The sequence below is a fragment of the Falco cherrug genome, chromosome 4 (assembly GCF_023634085.1).
Source record: "Falco cherrug isolate bFalChe1 chromosome 4, bFalChe1.pri, whole genome shotgun sequence".
NCBI classification, from domain to species: domain Eukaryota; kingdom Metazoa; phylum Chordata; class Aves; order Falconiformes; family Falconidae; genus Falco; species Falco cherrug.
Genome location: NC_073700.1, coordinates 101,689,800 through 101,710,004, shown reverse-complemented (window position 1 = coordinate 101,710,004; position 20,205 = coordinate 101,689,800). Strand labels below are relative to the sequence as shown.

At 39.5% G+C, this 20,205-nt stretch overlaps 1 protein-coding gene across 2 annotated transcripts in view; it reads right to left on the bottom strand.

Moving 5' to 3' along the window:
* OSBPL10 (oxysterol binding protein like 10) overlaps positions 1–20,205 on the bottom strand; it is a 122,389-nt gene that overhangs the window by 24,126 nt on the left and 78,058 nt on the right. For both annotated transcript variants that reach the window (XM_055710326.1, XM_055710325.1), the window contains exon 7: positions 1,415–1,561. In XM_055710326.1, coding sequence (XP_055566301.1) covers positions 1,415–1,561 — 147 coding nt within the window. The remainder of the gene's footprint in view (positions 1–1,414; positions 1,562–20,205) is intronic.

Below are 20,205 nucleotides of genomic sequence, written 5' to 3'. Positions count from 1 at the left end.
CAGATGAGGAATCTTAGTCTAGTTTAAACATTATGGACTCAGCCAGCGTTAGCAAACCAACATAGAAAAGAGGAAGAACTATGAAAAATTGAGGAATGTAAGAAAAACAAAACCAAAAATGAATGGTATATAACCCCAGACATACTAAGTGACAGGTATAAATTATTCACAAATGAAATTATGAAAATTTTGTTATATTTAGAACAAAACATTAATTTATGTGCAGCTATTCAACAGCTATACTTAGTAACACATCACGGGATTGTTCAGTCTCAAAAATGTATTTTTAAATACTCTCAATTGTTCCAGAGGAAGCAGAAAAGACTGTACTGAGGAAGCCTTATTTTGCAGAGAAAGTGATAGTAAAAATAGATTTTGACTAATACGTAAGATCAAAAGGAAAACAGATGAACTCTTCAGAATATCAAAATGCCCCTGAGAAGAATCTCCTGCAAGCTACTCCACGCAAAAAAAAAAAATTATCTGGTCATTCCAAACTTTTTTTTTATTTGTGGAGGGTGTGCCAGAATGAACTCTTCTTACTTGTAGGCAGTGAGTTATAGGGGGGTTGTTTTTTTTTAAAGCAGAAAACCTTTGTGGAAGGAAAGGGTATTACATGTCTTTACAAAAACCCACTTTTTTATTAAACTCCATAAGAAGGTTTCACTGGAATGCAGAACTATTCAAAAAGAGGCATTCCCTCCTTCCAGAACATCTACCTCATTTCCAGAGGTTTGTTTTCTCATACACCGTAACTTCTCTGACCATCTCAGTATGGATAAGCTCGTAACAGTTCTGGTTCCATGACCAGAAGGTTGCACAGAAGTTTAAAATGGTGAACTGCTTAGCACAGACAAGAACAGTGAAGACTGATTTCTTTACCATCATGGATTTTTTTGAAGCCGCCAAGTAATTAAATGGAATCCAATTCACAAAGCAGTAACTTGAGCACATACCTCCTTCATCCATACAATTGCCATTATTCTTCCACAAACACTCAGTGCACCCTGACTTAACATACATGTGGGACACGTACACAACATAAACGTACATGTGGGATACATACACAATGTACACTGCATAAAATGAGAAATATTTCATCTCACTTTGAAAGATCTACAAAAAAATAAGGAAGAGTTTTGGGGCTTTTCCTTCTTTTTTCTTTCCCTTCCCCCCACCCCATCTCTAGAACATCTGATGTGGTAAAACTTTGCGTGAAAGCCTGCCTAGCAGGAGACAGCACTCCATAGCTGTCTGGAAACACACCTTTACAAAGAGGCAAACCTCCCTGTACACAGGGGCAAAACGTGCTCACAGGAATCACATGCATGTGGATGCATGCACACACACACACAGAAGGATGAAAAGAAGAAAAAATAATGAACAATTATAAAAGAGGTAACAGTGTCCGTACCCTGGTAAGGTCCATGCCAAGTTTGAGCTGAGAGATGAGATGCAGAATTACACTACGTTGATCATCCATTACTCCTAAATCCTCCTCTTCATTATCTTCAGTATCTGTCATTTCATCTTCAACTAGGATCAAGTCAGAAGCTGAATGCTGAAATGAAAAGAAACATCACCATCTGGACAAAAATATGTATGTGTCTGGTTTTTCTCCACTGTATCGGTTTAAAAATGGAGCTGTCTCAATGGAACCAAAGACAGCCTCTGTTAAAACCAAGAAAGGATACAAATCCAAAAAAAAATAATAATCCAGTGATGGGTTCACAGAGAATTTTGATCCTGTCCTCTGAACAAGACTGGTAAGTACCAGATGCTAATTTACAGATTGTCTTCTCATATTTATATTGCAGTGATGTCAGACAAAAATCATAGCATATTAAAGTATCAGGTCTTCTATTTATTAAATCGAAGTACGCAGTTGGAAATGAGTCTTGCAAGAGTTTTTTTCATAAATGTCTCCAGCAAATATTCATACTTCATACCAAGATGTTGCATGACCTGATTTCACACCTTCTTCTTCCCTTTCCTCCATCCAACTTCCAAATCAGATATCTAAGAAAGTCAAGACTATTAACTGAAGGAGATTTTTTTAAAAAAAAAAAAAAAAAAAAAAAAAAAAAAAAGACTGTAATTAAAGTACACACCTTTGGGGGAAAAAACCCAAAGACATGAGATTTTGGGGTGGTAAGGCAGTGCCATGAGTCTTTATGACATGTGCCACAACACGCTGCTTCACAGCACAACAATGCCAATACTGCCCAGCGTCCAGCATACAAGCTGAGGCTTAAGAGAGAGACACCTTGCCATTCCCCTTCAAGGGGGACTTCACAGCTGAAAGGGATAATGGGTTGTGGTATTTTACTTCTCCACAGGGTTTACAATATGTTACTAACAATAACCCAAACAGGTGGTAGCTATTTTGTTCAATCCATTGAAACCACTCTGCAACCCTTCCAAATATGTTTTCAGGTAAGCTTTTTGTACTTTTGAAAAGAAGAAAAAAAAAAAAAAGAAAGTAAAAAGTTGGGTTATGTAGCTGGAAAATTTACAGCCCAGCATTTCATTATTGCCCAAGGATTCCATGCTGTAAATGAGAGAACGCTACCTGCAAGAGTTAGCATTCTTTCACGCTAAATAGCATTTCTGCAGAAACAGCTGGTTCACTGCATAAAATGAGAAATAGTCTTTGCAACTGAAAAGTTTCATTAAAACCAGCAGCTATTCAGAATTAGGTTTCAAAGAAGTATTTCTGAATGATGACAGTAGAGACCCCTCGGGTGAACATCAGCTTGTATAAGGAGAGTGTCTCTGAAATTTACTTACTAGAGATGTTTCCAAAATTTTAATACACTGTTTTCCTCCCTTTTTTAAAAATTAAATACATTTTTAGGTAGCTATTCCCAAAAGAATAACTATTTGGTGAAATCCAAGGACATCTGAAAAACATTTTACAATTACTTTATTTAGAAAGTAGAATATATAGATTACATAAAACAGAATCTGATTATCTGTAACCTCAACAGTTTGGAGCTTTTCAAAAGGACTAAACCACTTTCTTCTTCCCACTCCCTCAGAAAATAAAAGGATATAACAATAAGCCCGTTCCTCCCAAAATGCACAACATAATTACCCAACTGACACCTTACTGACAAGTTTAATTAACATAAAACCTGAGAACCTCATACAAAATTATCAGTCGGGGAGACATAAAGCACCAAAGCCTGGCACAGTTGTACAGGCTACGATTCATCTGGAAGGAGTGTGGAAAAAGCAGTATCAGAACTTACAGTAGATGCTTCCACAGGAGGTTTCCCTTTGATCCAGCTTGACCTCATTGAGAGCACTGAGCTACCGTATAAGCACTGCCGCGTCTGCTACTGCCATGAGCCAAGCTCGTAGCAAACGAGCTCCAGCAGGAATTAAGAGCACTAGAAAAAAAGCAAGGGCACCTCCCCTCCTCACTCCCACCCCCTCTTCCTTTTTTCCTTTTTTTTTTTTTTTTTTTTTTTTGGCTATCAGACGAGTTGGAGAGTGTGCACCAGATGTCAATCTGCTCCTTGGGTTTCTAGTCACAGGGCACTGAAATCAGTGAGCTTAACTGCACACAGCTCCAACTGGGAAATTGTGCTGCTGCTTCCCAAAGGATATCCTGGTGGGCTGTTCTCCAGGTGGGGGGCGGGGGAGGGAGAAGGGGCGGGGGGGAGAGAGAGACAGAACATGCTAGCAGGTAACATACTTCCAAGTGAACATATAACAGCTACAACATACTTCCAAGTGAACATATAACAGCTACATAGGCTTTAGTTCTTAACAGCATCAGAAAACAAACAAATTACACATCGACAAGTTCACAGGCTAAATCATATATTAAGAATTTTCTTTTTCTCCTGAAGATCGCACATTCAGGCAGCGCCAGAAATCCTTCCTTCTTTCCGGATAAAGTAGGTATTAGGTTTTCCACGCCTTTGAAAGCTTTACTAAGAAAATAGCAACCACCTCTCATTGCTACTCTATAAAACATGCATGGTGAGGGCAAGTTACCGTAGAAACAGTTTAGGTACTCAGGAAAGTAGTATTTGCGCTGTTTTAAATGAAAAACTTTCTGCTCATCAGGGAGGATAAGCACAATGTATCTTTAAGATCAAGGATGTTTAATGATCATTCTGCAAGAAGGGCTGTAATTCTAATTATCTTAACTATCGCCTATTTTAAGAACACGTGTAAGGGCACCAAAAATCCCACAACTGTACTATTAGAGTTATCAACATACTAGTGATGTTCAGTGCACGTAGAACGACATCAGTTCTCTGCATCTTTTCTTGCTTTCCAAGAAAATAGGAACTTAAATACAATTTACGTCACAGGAACTGAACAGCAGCCATCTTCAGTAAGCAATACCCTTTCTGTATTTCTCTCTCTCTTCATTAGCTGTTCTAGATAATTACCAAATCGCTTTTTAAGAGCACAACACAGGGTTTGTTGCGGACATACAGCCACAAAATACAAAGCTACTGTATCTTTAAAGAGAGTCATAAAAGTCCAATCCTGTTTTTAATTCTTTTTCTTTCCACAGAAATAGCATGCAGTTCAGTAGTAACCAACGTGTAAGCATTCCATAGAATGCAAAATATTATGTTGAGTGATTATCCTTTAATGACAGCTTTTCTGAATTATGAGACACAGACATACTACCCCCCCCCCCCCAAAAAAAAAAAACAAAACAAAAAAACCCTGCAAAGCTGAATTAGGAAAGCAGCGATTTGCTCCATTCCTGTGGTCGGAGCATAACATAAAAGCTATTGAGCTGTACACAGCTCAGCCTGCCAATGAACAGCGTGGCTAGGCTCGGTGCTAGCCCTCAGAATCAAATACCGAGCCAGTGACAAACAAGCACCAAAAAGGGGCTTATATTTAAAATCATTTCAATTAAAATGAGTTGGTAAGTTCCATCTCTGGGATGAAGCACCAGGATTTTTCAGAGAAATCTGAATAGAAAACAACAGGTCATTTCTAGAAATCCCATGAAGGGATTCACTTTAAAGGGCAAGACCTGAAAACACACCCTGGCAGAGATCTATTTTAAACAGGTCACTTCATTAGAACGGGGATTGATTAGTTTAGAGAGGTCATCTGCTGGGATACAAAACTGATGTTCTAGTCAGCAGTCTTCATCAGAAAACATGCCAACTTTTTTTAACAGATTAAACCTGTAAAGAAAATAAGTTGTTTCTGAAGAAAATATTCTGCATTTTTAAAAATGCCTTCAGGAAAAAGACATTTTAACAAGCCTGGGATAGAATCATAGAGTTAAAAGCCATATTTCTGTCAAAGGGCAAACCCGCCCCTGTTTTTCCAAGGCTTCCAAAGCTTCTTCCACAAGTTAATTTTTCAAATTAACTGCTGTGCTGGAAATTAATTTTTAGATAATTAGTTCAGTTACAAGGCTCAGAGCTTGGTTTTCCAACATACTTCACAAACCACATCACGCAACAGTACTGTCAAACATGACATGGATCTCATCTTGTTAATTTGCTGGAGAGGAGAGAAAGGAATATACAGAATCACAGCATCATTTAGGTTGGAGTGAACCTCTTGAGATCATCTTGTCCCAAACTCTACTCAAGTAAGGACACCTAGTTGCCAAGGTCCGAGTCCAGGTAGGTTTTGAATATCTCCAAGGATGAGGACTCCACAACCCCTCTAGGCAACCTGTGCCAGCATTCAACTACCTTCACAGCGAAAAAAGCCTCTTCTGATGTCCAGATTGATGTTCATGTGCCCATTGCCTCTTGCCCTGTCACTGAAGACCCCAGCTCCCTGTTATTCACTCACTCCTCTCAGGTATCTATAAACATTTGTGGACTTCTCCGAGCCTTCTCTTCTCCAGGCTGAACAGTCACAGCTTTCTCAGACTCTCCACTTGTGAAGGATGCTCCAGAACCTTCACCGTCTTTGTGCACCTGTGCTGGATTTGCTCCAGTAAGTTCGTGTCTCTCTTGCATTGGGGGAGCCTAGAACTGCACACAACACTGCAGATGTGGCCTCACCGCTGCCAACACCCTTCCTAAAGCAGCCCAGGATGCTGTTGGCCTTCGTTACCACAGGAGTGCATTGCCAGCTCATGGTCAGCTTGTTGTCCACCAAGGTCCCAAGGTCTTCTCTGCAAAACTACCTTCCATCCAGTTGGCCCCCAGCCTGTAGTGGTGCAGGGGCTTACTCTCAGATATCCCTGGATGCACGACTTTGCATCTCCCTCTGTTGCACTGGATGAGATTCCTCTCTGTCCAGCCTGTCAAGGTCCCTCTCCATGGCAGCACAACCCTCTGGCTCATCAGCCATTCCTCCCAGCCTTTTTACCACCTACAAATTTGCTGAAGGGTGCACTCTGCCCCATCACCCATGTCATTAATGAAGATGCTGAACAGTACCAGCTCCAGTATTGACCCCTGTGGTACACCACTGGTGACTGGCCTCCAACTGGACTTCGTACCACCTATCACAATGCTCTGGGCCTGGCCATTCAGACAGTTCTTAATTCACCTCACCGCACACTTATCTAATCCATACTCTGTCAGCTTGTCTATGAGGATGTTACAGAAAACAGGGTCAAAAACCCTACCCAGGTCAAAGCAAACATCCCCTGCTCTCTCCACGTGCACCAAGCTAGTCACTTAATTGTAGAGGGCTCTCATGTTGGTCAAGCATGACTTCTCCTTTGTAAATCCATGCTCACTACTCCTGATCACCTTCTTGTCCTTCATGTGTTTGGAAATGCTTTCCAGGGTTAGTTGCTCCACCACCTTCCTAGGGATCAAGGAGAGGCTGACCAACCTGCAGCTCCCCAGATGTTACCAGAACGTCCCCAGATGTTCCTTCTTGCCCTTCTTGAAGACAGAGGTGACATCTGCTTTCTTTTAGTCTTCATGAACCTCTCCCAAACACCACGACCCTTTAAAGACAATAGATGTTGGCCTTGCAATGACACTGTCCAACTCTCTCTGTGCTCATAGGTGTACCCCATCAGGCCCCAAGGAATTATGTCTGTGCAGTTTAAGTGCTGCCTAACCTGTTCCTGCTCCACCAAGGGTTAAGTCTTCCTCCAGACTTTCCCTCTGATCTCAGAGGTCTGAAGGCTGATGTCACCCGTAAAGACTGAGGCTAAAGTTGTGTAACTCAACCTCTTCTAAGCAGAGGCCACATGTATCCCGACAAGGACACACAGAGAACTCTAAAGGCAAATCTTCATATAATTACACCAAAATATTCTAAGAATTTTCATTAAGGCATGAAAAAGTTTTTATGCAGTACAGAAAAAACTGTAGTCAGGAGCAAGAAGATGAATCTTAGGAATTTAAAACATCCAGATAAAAAGAAATCACAAAATTCCAAGGGCAGTAGTCCTTATGTCTTTCCATATTCAAAAAAAAGGCAAAAGATACTAAAAAAAAAAAATAACACTGCATGAAACATTTCTGTGTTGAAAGATGGAATAAATTACTTGCAGGGCTCGTTCAGAAGCAACATTAAACAGAATTAGCATTTTCAGACTAGGCAAGGATTACCATATTTATTGTAGAGTCATCTAATTACAATTAATTCCACTAGTGCACGTAAGTCAAAGTTCTCATTTTGATTCTCAGATTCTCTTAAGATTCTCTTCATTAATGATATGGGTTTGCAAGCATAATTTACGCTTGCACTTATGCAACTTCAGAGCTTGCAAACAGGTTTTCTGTGGGAGTAAAATTAAATATAACTCTGTAAGGTCAGAGAGCTTTAGCACATTTACACTTGACGTGACAAATTGGCCCCATAAGATTGTCACCAGTCTCAATACCAAAGTTAGAATTCTCTTTGTTAAATAGATACAGTAAGAAAACCCCCAAAGTAGTAATATATACAAGCTGTTAGCTTCTTGCAGGGCTTGTCACTGTATCAGAATCAACAGAACTGCACTAACTTGCATGAGTTACTTGCCTTTTCTTCTTCCAGCATGTACACCTTCAAAATATTTAACTGCATTTACTACCAGCATACACCTGATAGAAAAACATGCAAGCTTATTGCACCCATCCCTCATTAACAGTGATTTGAATCTCAAACATAGCTTGTCCAGTAAGTTGTACTTATCAAGCTATTTTATATACAGTCTAGCATATTAGCATGCTGTTGTGGTGGGTTGACCCTGGCTGGATGACAAATGCCCACGAAAGCCACTCTATCACTCCCCCTCCTCAGCTGGACTGGGAAAGGAAAAAAAAAAAAAAAAAAGGCTCACAGGTCAAGACAAGGACAGGGAGAGATCACTCACCAATTACCATCATGGGCAAAACAGACCTGACTTGGGAAAATTAGTTTAATTTATTACCAATCAAACCAGAGTAGGATAATGAGAAATAAAACCAAATCTTAAGAACACTGTCCCCCCATCCCCTCCTTATTCCCAGTCTCAACTTTCTCCTGATTTTCTCTACCTCTTACCTCCTCCGCTCTAGCGGCTCAGGGGAATGGGGGCTGCGGTCAGCTCATCACACACTGTCTCTGCCGCTCCCACAGGAAACAGTTCCCCACAAACTTCTCTAACATGAGTCCTTCCCATGGGCTGCTGCGGTTCTTCATAACTGCTCCAGCGTGGGTCCCCCGCAGGGTCACAAGTCCTGCCAGCAAACCTGCTCCACGGGACCACAGGTCCTGCCAGGAGCCTGCTCCAGCCCAGGCTCTCCACAGAGTCCCAGCCTCCTTCAGGCACATCCACCTGCTCCAGTGTGAGGTCCTCCATGGGCTGCAGGTGGAGACTTGCTCCACCATTAACCTCCACAGGCTGCAGGGGGACAGCCTGCCTCACCACGGTCTTCACCGTGGGCTGCAGGGGAATCTGTTCCAGCATGTGGAGCCTCCTGTCCCTCCTGCACCGCCCTTGGTGTCTGCAGAGCGCTCTCTCACATATTCTCACTCCTCCCTCCAGCTACTGTTTTTGTAGGTGTTTTTTCTCCCCTCTTAAATACATTATCTCAGAGGTGCTACCACCATCGCTGATGGGCTTGACCTTGGCCAGCAGCAGGTCTGTCTTCGAGCCAGCTGGCATTATCTCTGTTAGGCATAAGGGAAGCTTCTGGCATCTTCTCATAGAAGCCACCCCTGTAGCCCCCTCAACTACCAAAACCTTGCCACACAAACCCAATATAGCTGTCAAAGGAGGAGTAATTCCCATATGGAAAACTGAAATGGATATAGCAAATTTCTGTTCATTTCAACTTCAGTCTTGAAACAGAACAAATAAAAACTCAAATACATTTACTTCACACTCCCTGGAAAGACTGAAATCATTATCATCCATGCACTTCTCCTCTAACTTCCAAATGCATTGTCATTTACAGATTAGCAACTTTAAACTGAACTATAAGGTGGCGACACTTTTTAATATCAAACGAGCTCCTGTATCTCTATATAACCTTTACTCTTCAAGAACAGTTTAAATAGAATAGAAAATACTCTTCTCAGTATTTACCGCCACACCATCACAGAGTGTGAACAGAGGAACAGAAAAAAGAGGATTGGAAAAGCAATTGTAGAGTGAACTCGGGTCATTGCTTGAGCGCTGGCCTCCATCTCACTGTAGTACTATTTATGCTTTGCTCCTGGTAGCCCTGTGACTGATCACTGCCAATAAAGTCGATCAAAGATAAAACCGCAAACACATTGACATCCCATACACCTATTGTAATGTGGGCACCTGGATACCAAAGTTCCACAGTGACTTAAGGCTCTCCAGTGTTCAAGGTTTGATTTTATATATATATTTTTTAAAGAGACTTAATGAGCTCAAAACCAAAGAAGAGCTTAAATGGGAGAATTTAGAAAGCAAAACTTATTATAGTGCACACATCTCAATTCAGCCTGAAAAAGGTCTCTTAAAGGTAGCAAAGTAGGTGGCTCAGCTCAGTTGACTGTCATAATTTACTCAGAGTATTTCATAGGAGCTGTCTCCTCTGCTGCCATTGTCAGCTGCTTTTGCTTTGATTGCTGGAAAAAATTTTACCATAGTATTAATATGTAAAAAGTCTACCACCTCAAGGGGGAACCCAAAACCCCAACACATGCCCCCCCCACCCCCCCCGCCCCTTCCTAGCATTCAGACATTATAGCTTAGATGAATTTTGGTTTATCATTGTTACAAGTGAAAGTAACTTTGAAAATATCAAAGCAAGTAACAAACGATGACAACCAAATGAGAAGGATTTTACAATTAAAAAGTGAGCACGTTGTAACTTAGATACAACAATTCTATGGCAAGCAAAAACATCACTTTCTTCTCACTTTGCTACTGTTGTCTACAAACAGATCCAATCGGCAAGAGAGTTTTTCCTTCATACAAGTGGATGAAGGAAGACTGGCATAATAGGCAAATTTTCTACTTACCTTAAACTATATATAGCAAGAAAAATAATCCAGGCATATCTGTCTGGATAGGTAAGTAACTGCTGCACCTGGGTTTGGGGGGTGAGAGAGGAGGGTTCAAAGCTTTTATGTAATCCTGGATATACCATTCATCACTGATAGATCAAACCACAGAATATTTGGTAAAAAAACCTTGCATCAGGAAAGAACGTCTACAAAGTGCCCAGAAATTAATTTCTTAGCAAATCTGTTACTTGTGTTTGGTAATTCAGGTCTCCAGAGAAAATAAAATTCTTCTGAATTGCACTATCAGTGATTAAAACACCTATTTTTTTTCCTGTAAGGATAATTTATATGCATTTTATGGTTTGGTTTATTTTTTTAACTGAGTATGCTAAACACATTCAGAAAATCTCTCTATTTAGGGAAAGTGCAAGGATCTAAGTGTGGCAATGTGAGCAATCTGTCTATCACACAAGATTAATTGGATACAACACTTAATAGAGTCATTCACTGAACCAAGTAATACCTAGCTCTCTTTAGGAGAACCTTCCTTCACTGCGAAGCAATCGAGCAAAGTAGAAACACATCTTGATACTAATACTTCATAAAAATAGACAGGTTGACATATAGGTGATGCAAGCAAAAAAAATAATCACAAAATCAGTCTCATAGGTGACAAATAGGTCTGCAACCTTCATCCCAACAAAACCAATCTGCCAGGCATCTGGAGACAAGCACATTATCCAGATAGTCACTATTCTGAGAGCTTCACTAATGCTTTTTTGTTAGTGTTTTGCAGCAGTATCTCTGGGAACAGAAGTCTTTTCATCCTTAAAGAACAAGCTCAGAAAGCTTCCTTTTCCTAAACTGCAGATGTGTTTAATTCTGACCTGTGACCATTATTTAGGGGTAAACACAATATAGCAGTGATGAGGACCACATAACATAAGAGATTTAAGAAGAAAAAGGGTTGTTTTGTTGTTTAAAGAACAGGGAAAAATGCACGTAACATGAAACAAAGGGCATCTGTGTTTATGTTGCATTACAGTCTGTGTGAGCCTTCAGAAAAAATTACTAGAAACAAACCATGAAAGTGATTATGTTTAAAAATAATGAATCAATCACTGACAACATCATTTTAATGGATGGGATCCTCATTTGGGTTACCTAAAGCATTTTAATCCTGTTACACACCAAATAATATCTGTTGGACAACATTTCCCCTACATGTTCATCTCTCCTTCATAAGACAACTCCTCCTGCAAATTTTGATTTTAATAAACCTAAGGGAGTCAGTTCTGAAAGTCAGCTGAAAAGTAGTTAATTCCTAAGCACAGGCTCCACAGGAAAAAATTATTAAGTACCAGCACCAGTCCACACATCTTGCGAGCATCTTTCATGAAATGAGGGCTACTGAAGTATAGCACTGTTTAATCTGAATCCTAAAACACAAGAGGACTTTGCAGTATTGCATAAATTCAGTAAGAACTGGGAATAAATATTTTTCATCGCTGGTATCACCAGAAAGGAACAGCAGCATGAGACTACAAAAAAAAAAAAAAAAATGCACACAGAAAAAAGCCCCATGGACTTGTCCTAAATTAAAGCAAAAAACCTTGAAGGCTAGCATAAATCACAACAGTATATTTTATGCTAACCTAAACTCACATGAAATACAGTATCACATCATAAACAATTTTAAAAAAACCTATTCCTAATTCAATACAGATATCAGTGAAGAACAGTTTCCTGAAAGATACTCAGTTCTGTTTTGAGAATCAAAATTTTCAGAAACAAGGTGGCTATAAATACAGCATCTGACACTACACAAAATAAGTTGCTCAGAATTTACAAGCTTAGAAACCACACAGTCTGGCAGGACAGCTTCTGATCACTGGCCAGGCACAACTTCAGAGATTGTGAGGGGTCTGAAAGTCACACGCTTGTAACTTTTGAGGAGCTAAAGAGTGCACTGAGCTGCAGACTGGTGAGGGAAACTAACATGGAGGAAGGTATGGCAGAAGGCTATAATCTCTAGACATCCCCCTGTATTATAAGGGATCCTCTCTAGAATGAGGTCGTTTGGGAGAAACATGAAGAACTACAAGCAACTTGCCTCACACTCCCAGAAAGAAGGGACAAACACTTTCGGTAAGGGACCCAGCAGGTAATTTTAGTCACCCACCAGACACTACAGCACACTGATAAGGAAGGCATCACACTCAAACGAACCTTTGCTCCCTTTGATAAAATCCCTAGAGAAACTGCAACAGTTTGTGCAGTGAGGTTGTGGGACCTCCACTTGTTGTTCAAGACTTGACTGGACACGACCCTGAACAAACTGGCCTGATCAGCTCTGCTTTGAGCAGTGTTGAGCTGCAAGACCTCTGGAGGTCCCTTTCCAACAGAGTGCTCTGTGGTTCCGTAACGATTCTGCTTGCAAAACCCACTAACTGAAAAGTTAGGAAGTAACAGAAATGAAGTCGTTCAGCCAGCTATAATTCTCTCTTTTTTTCTCCTTTACGTTGCTTTGTACGTTACCTAAGCAAATTTATGGCAGAAAAATTCTACCATGTTAGTCAATAACGTACCATTCACATACGCAAAGAGGGTACAAAACTATGGACAACTACAAACTTAACCCTTACAATCATCTGGTCTTGCAATACTATTCTATATGTAAATCCAGTTCTTGCAGTACTATTTCTCCTATGCAGTATCACATGCCAGCATATTTATAAGAGGAGAAAAATGGTAAAGACATCTTAATACAAGCAGTATCAACAATCTTTCCTCAAGGCAACATGCTTAATTAAATCATCTTGACTCTTCCTGCAATTTCCTGTCCCATCCACTATACACATTCTCATTGCTACCACACACACACACACACTCAAAATAATAATAAAAAATAATTAAAAAAAGAAGACAGGCTCAAGTCTTTCAAAATAAAAATAAATCATTATAAATCATACCAGGAGAACATTCAATATATATATATGAAACAAATTAAGCCTAGAAGATTGTAATCTTTTATAAAGCTAACTTCTGGAGGCCAGTAGCATGCTCTACTTGAACAGCCTCTTAGGATTTCTTCTCAGCTTGATGAACCACTTGGTCCATCTCAGACTGTGAAGATGACTGTCCAGTCTCTCTATGCCATAATGTTTTACATAAAGTTTTACAATTAAACACTTTCAGCTGTTTTCACATTCAAGGCTTTTCAAAGAAAGAATCACTAGAATTTATCACCACAAGCAAAAAACTCTAGGTTTTTTTCTAGCAAGACTAGATGGAACAGCTGAAGCCAGTTTGGCTGATGCTTCACTAAGCAAGATAAAGTAATTCCAATCGGAGACAAGTACTAATTGTAGAAGAGTTCAGCCCAACTTAAAGTCTAGCTAAGTTACAGTCTTAATGAGATAGGTGAGCTTACTAACGGGCTGTACTGCCAAATCCACATATATAAGCACACTAAGAAACAGAACTGACAGCAAAAAGCAAACAACTGGCATGCAACAGATCAATTAGTACACAATCCTGAAATAAAATTAACATTGGCTTCAGTTTGCTTTGCAGAGGGCACAGGTTTTATAATGAACAGAGTAAGCAACAGATCCATTTTAACTCAATTTTTGAGCCTTATTGCAAGAGAACTTGAGTTCTTTATATTCCAACAATTATTCTTCACTGGATTTCACTAGTAATTCTGGAATGCCACAGGATTCAGAGTCTCATATTTATTTAAATTAGATGCAAATTTTGTATTAAAAGCTTCATATTTTTATTTGAAGTAAAGTATTACTGAAATCCAGCTGCTATCTACAGAATGTAACACATGCATTTTGTAGGTGAGAGTGACTTAAAATACAATGGCTTTGGCTGGATCTAAATTTTTTATTAATTATTTGCATAAACAGTTTTACTAGTGATTGCTTGTTGACAGTAACTACTCCAGAAAGCTAGAAAAAAAAACCCCACCAAAATTAGCTAGATTAACGTAGTCATTGTCAGTGCTGCTGTAGCAGGCTTAGGGTCACTTAATTCTACTTTTAGTGTAATTGTACATTTAATCCTTAAATATACCTTCCCTTGATTATCCTTAAATATACCTTCAATTGATTATCGCAGATTTCATTTTTTAGATGGCCTGCTAGTGAATGGATTAACTGGTACCATCCTTGCCTACAGATTAATTTATCTATCCAAGTCATTACAGGCCATTTACTGCGCTCTTCAGCCCAAAAAGTACTTAATCATGCAGAAGGCAAAAAGCAGAGAACATCCAGAAATCCTGTAATGTCTGTACTAAACAGTGAAAAGTGACTCTGTAATACTGCGAATGTTACTCTCCCACCCTGATCTGTTCTCTTTTCATTACTGCACTTGTGGCTAGCACAAGTCTGTTCACGGCTTAGCTGATCTCCCAACGTCAATTACACAGATGTATGTCAAGTCCAAAAAGGAACTAGGGAACACTACGAACAATTTACACTCGGGAACAATCCACAGTTCTGGGCAAGTCTGACATATATAAGGAGAAGGTAATATTGAATAAGAAATAATTTCTTCTATCTACCTTAGATTCTAAAATTGCAGGAGCACTTTTAAAATTATTTCTTAGCATCTCTAACGCATTCTGTAATAGCTTTAACATCTATTACATCCTCTGTAAATGATGAAGTATCATCATATTAGGATGTATACTAACCTACAGATAGAAAACAACTTCAGCTTGAAAGCAACTATCACCTGAAAAGATTGGACAAAACCACAAAACGTTTTAAAATTAAGAACTAAACAATTCAACACCTCCTGTAAATAGCACAGTTCCTTCTTACAGCTGAAAACATCAAGGTTCAGATCATCTAGGGGATCGAAATATCTTTAATAACCCGGACCTGACTGCCCTCGCAATCACTATCACAATTAAGACCTGGTTTAGCAGTTAGATAATCAGAGCTAAAGCCCCAATCCTACAGAGCTAAAACTTCAATCCTATTAAAAAGACACTTCAAATGGAGCATGTGTACAGCTTCTCATACACACAAGCAAGGGAAAGTTCGGGACAGGAAAGCAGAGAGACTACATAGATACCAGATTCACAGGATGGAAATGAGCTGGCATGGCATTTTAAGGCATAAAACCCACATTAAAAGAGCTAAATCACAGATGTAGCTACAGCATAATTTTTGAAATAATTCTTACCTGAACTGTCAGATCAAAAGAAAATTATTCCTTCCCTCTCAGGTCCCACATAGGAACAGCCTGTTTCCCATTCGTATTTGGCTGTCAGGGAAAGCATTTAGCCTGCAGTTGCATTTTATCATCTCAGAAGGGGAATTCTGACACCCAAAATGACAATTAGTTGAACTGAAATGGTATCTCACACATGGAAAGTGATTCACACCTTTATTCCACTTTGGCACCAAGTTTATTACAACTGAACTTACTATAAGACTCAGTATTTTAAAACTGATCAATTCCACCATTTCTTGAAAAGACTTTCAAAATTATAAACCCATAAATAAAGGAAGCAGAGTCCCCTTTACTGCAGACTGGACACGACATCACAGCCCTGAAGAGTGTACTCTGGCATATTCCATACCAGATTTATCCTGTTCTGTTTTAAGGGGAAAACCCTAAACAGTACCTTGAAATTATAACATAGTCCAAAGGGGTTCACTAGAGGATGCACAAAAGTATTTTATACCAACTCACATCAGGATGGACAATAGTTCTGTTCAGTTCAGGCCTTACCCGTGCTTCCACCTGATGTTTCAGGTGGACAGAGAAAAAAAATCCAAAAAAGGAAACTAACTTAAAACTTGGAGACTTATACAAAAAGAAACACAACGCAACCACAACCCCACAAAAGTGTTTGATCAGCATTTCACTGATGGACATTACTTCTTTCAGTGAAGATAAAAGGCTTTAACTTCACACTATCCTATATGATAACCCTTAAAGAAAACTCATCTGGGAAGATGAAACAACAACATCAAGAAAGGACAATAGGCAAGGAATAGGTAAGAAAATAATCTCTGCCGGGAAATCTTGTATTTTCTGAACTAGTTTAAGAAATATCTCAAATGATAACCCTGCATTTGGAAGTTAGAAACACCCTAAATAACAGAAGAAAATAAACACCAACACATTATCTAAAGAAAAGCATCTTTTGCTGCTATATTATTTCACCAGGGGAGAAACTGTGCATTTCTGAAACCCTGACAGTGTGACAAACCAAAAATAAAGGGTTTATTTTAGTTATCTGCAGCACTGAAACTCAATTCCAGAATTTACTATATCCCTCAAGAATGCTTAAGTATTCAAAGAAAACTGCATCAGATGAACTTTGTTATTCCAAAGGAGAATTATAAAGATCCAGGCTTCTTTGTAAACACAGAAAAAAACACAGCAGAGAGCAAGTCATTGGTGTGTTAATGAAATTGCTAAATGCACTGCTGCTAAGTGTCTACATGCTGTGCTGAGAATTAACACAACTATCATGGAACATTCAGCCACTTGGTCATGTTGCCAGGGCACTGCTGCCACTGGCAGCCTGCTATATGGCAAAGATTCCTCAACAGTCACACACACACACACACCCCCCCAATATAACATCTTTGTTTTCCTTGTAAAATCACTACTGATCCCCCTGCCTAAAATGATCTTTTCCCTATAAACAACATTCTGTGAAACAAGCAGCTGACTCGGTTGTTCCTTAAGGGTAGTAATTTAATGGCTCTTTCTATTTCAGACTACAGGTCAATTCACAATTTCTTCTGTCAGTACATCTACTATATTACGCTGAGCATTAGCCAGAAAGCTCTCTCCAAGTCCATTGGGGAATAGCTTCTAAGAGATAGAGGTCATAAAAAATACATATTTTTTAAAATAAAAATCTAGGCCCAGTCAAAGAAGAAAACAGAATTTGTTCTAATAGCCCTGATAGAGGAATCAGCCCTCTCTTCTCATAACTTCTCTAACAAGAGTCACTTCTTCCAGCAGGTATATTTTGAAAGCTGAGCCCCATTAATACAGTACAAACCTCTTCAGAAATGAGGATCATCCAGTGCCTAGTTGTTTGTTGTTGTTTTTTTTTTTAAAAAAAGAAAATCATTAAGAAAAATAAGCTTCATCTGAATGACACTTGCGAATTTCTCCTTTCTTCTACATCTAAAAGAAACTACCAGATAAATAAAATAAATCAGGGTCTTCAATGTCAAAAAAGTATCAAACAATGACGTCTAGATGCATTTTCTCTTTCTCTGCTGATGCCACCACAGTTATTAACAACAATGTATCTGGACTACAAAACAAGTGGAGTGTGATGATTTGCAGTTGCTTTTATATATAATTACACATACTAAGTAATGACCACACTCAGTGCTTTTATACCTTTGAAAATGAACTGACTACTCAGTGCCAAATGCAGGCTCCTGCCTTAGACACACAACAGGCCAGAATATATTTTAAAATATGCTTAAATCCTGCACACAGAATTGTTAGTGTGTTAAGTCAAACACCTTTGATAACTTAGGGGGGTGTCAGACATCACCTTGTGGGTGACTACCTGGGCCGGATTACCTTACCAGGTTACCCTGCTAAGGATGCCATGTTACTCAAAAGATTTTTCTCTTCTTCAAAACCTGTTTTCTCACCTTCCTTTCTCTAGTCACAACAGCAAGAAACTCCACCTTCCTGTTCAACACTTCGTTCAGCTTTGACAGCTGGGCAGAACCTGCAGCACTCAAGGAAAACTTTGCCTCCTCCTCTCCCAGACAAGGGCCTGACGACAGCAGATGAGAGGTGTAGCCTCTATAACGGGGTAATGACAACCTGCTTGATCTGAAGGTGAATATGAAAACACAAAAGCTCCAACTTATGTTACATGCAAATGTTCACCTCTTCCACAATTCCTGTTTTGTGCTTCAGCCTTCCAATGGGGCACTGGTATCTCACCCAAAATGATCAAAACTGAAAAACTGATCAGCTACGTCTAAAAGAGCACTTCAAACTGAGAACCAACAGTATCAGTCTGGGACAACATGAAGCACACAAGGACTCGGTGAAAAGGAAGACACAGGTCTGGAAAGAGCATCCAGGAATGAACCCTGATTCAGGCCACTTTCTCAGGGCAAAACCAAATTTCTGCTTAATAAACTGCACTACCATAATAAAAATTACACACATGACTCCAGCAGCTTCTTGTTGCTCCACCAATCCACAAACTCCCACTTACTGCTTCTGCCAAAAATGCTATATTCAGCTGAGCTTTTTATAACTTAAAAATCTTATTTCTTCTTTTCCCCACACACACATCTTTCTTCTTTTTTAAGGGCTAGTGCCCCAGGGCCTTCAAACGCAGACTGCTGATTGCAAGACTGCCCACAAAGCACTGGGGATTCTGTACTACAAACAGTGCTGTGCTCCCTTGTTTATATCCACCTCTTAAGAGGGTACTCCCTTCTCAATAAATCCTAAGTTCCACAGGCAAAGCAGTACCTGAAGCTACATGCGCAACATCTCTCAGCAAGTGCAGTGGAGGAGACCGGACTTAAAAAAAAATAACTGTCATTTTAAAAAAATCATAAATGGCTAAACTGGACTGCAAAATGACACCCTGAGATGAGTTGTATCAGCTGCTGCTCTTTATGTTTTTGCTTCAAAGCCCATCCTTCCACATCCTATTTGGCTTTACCAGGTGGTCAAGAATAAAAACATCTAGAAAAACTAATGAAACTGCAGTGTATAAGTGAATAAAGTAGAAACTTCCAAAATAATATTCATAGACAGCCTCATCTTAAAAACACACTAAGAACTGCAGTTGGCTTATCTGCAAAAGAAGTTACACAACTTCCTAATAAAAAGTAATTACTGGTAATTTTAACATTGTGATTAATAGACATTAGGTGTCTTATAATAACACTGTTCAAAACAGAATATAAAATTACTTTCTAAGGACAGATCTGAAGAGGACCTAAATAACACATAACATTAAAAAAAAAAATCTGGTTTAACCTTGGGTTTTTTTGAACTATATTCAATTCATGATACTACAAAAGAACTGGAAAAACAAACAGCTTTATTGATATCCCCAGCCATTACACATTTTGTTAAAGGCGGTATGATTAAATTTAAGCCATTCCAGTTGCCAAAAAGCATTCACTAGTAGAAAAGGGTTTCTTCAGCTCTCATAAACTTCTTCCCAGTTCGCCAAGTCTCACGTGCTCTCGGTGCCCTACAATCTGTGGGGTCTCAGAGTGAAGTGTTTTCCTGATGGGCAGCACAGGTAACCGAAGAAGATGGTAGAATCTGGAGAAGTTTGGCATGGTGACAGACTTTCAGTGCCTGAGATGCCTGACACGCAGCTGTGAGCCTCCTCAAAGAGTCGATGCTTCAGAACTGCCCTTTACCAAGTAAATGCCACAAAAGCACAAATCAACAGGCTGGCGCAGGAAGATGTGGACAAGTTCTGCCCATAATCACTTAACAGAAAAAGGGGTCAGAAAACAATATGGTTTTTCAACTCAAAGAATAATCAGCTACACTCAAGAGACACCCAAGAGCAAAGAGCGACATGGAAGGAGGAAGTAGCAAGCAAATGTTGTGGTCCTAGTGCCTCCTGTCTGTCTCAAACCAGTATAAAAAACAAATAGCATTTTCTGTCACCAGAAGACAGAAATATGTACTGACAGTCTTATGACTAGAAAAGAGACTGTACCCTTGCCGTAGTCCGCTGTCCAAAGTACCTCACAGAAGCAGAAGCACACAACAATATCATCAATGTATTTTACTAGCTTTTAGAGTGCACTTTTGCATGAAACTTAGCAT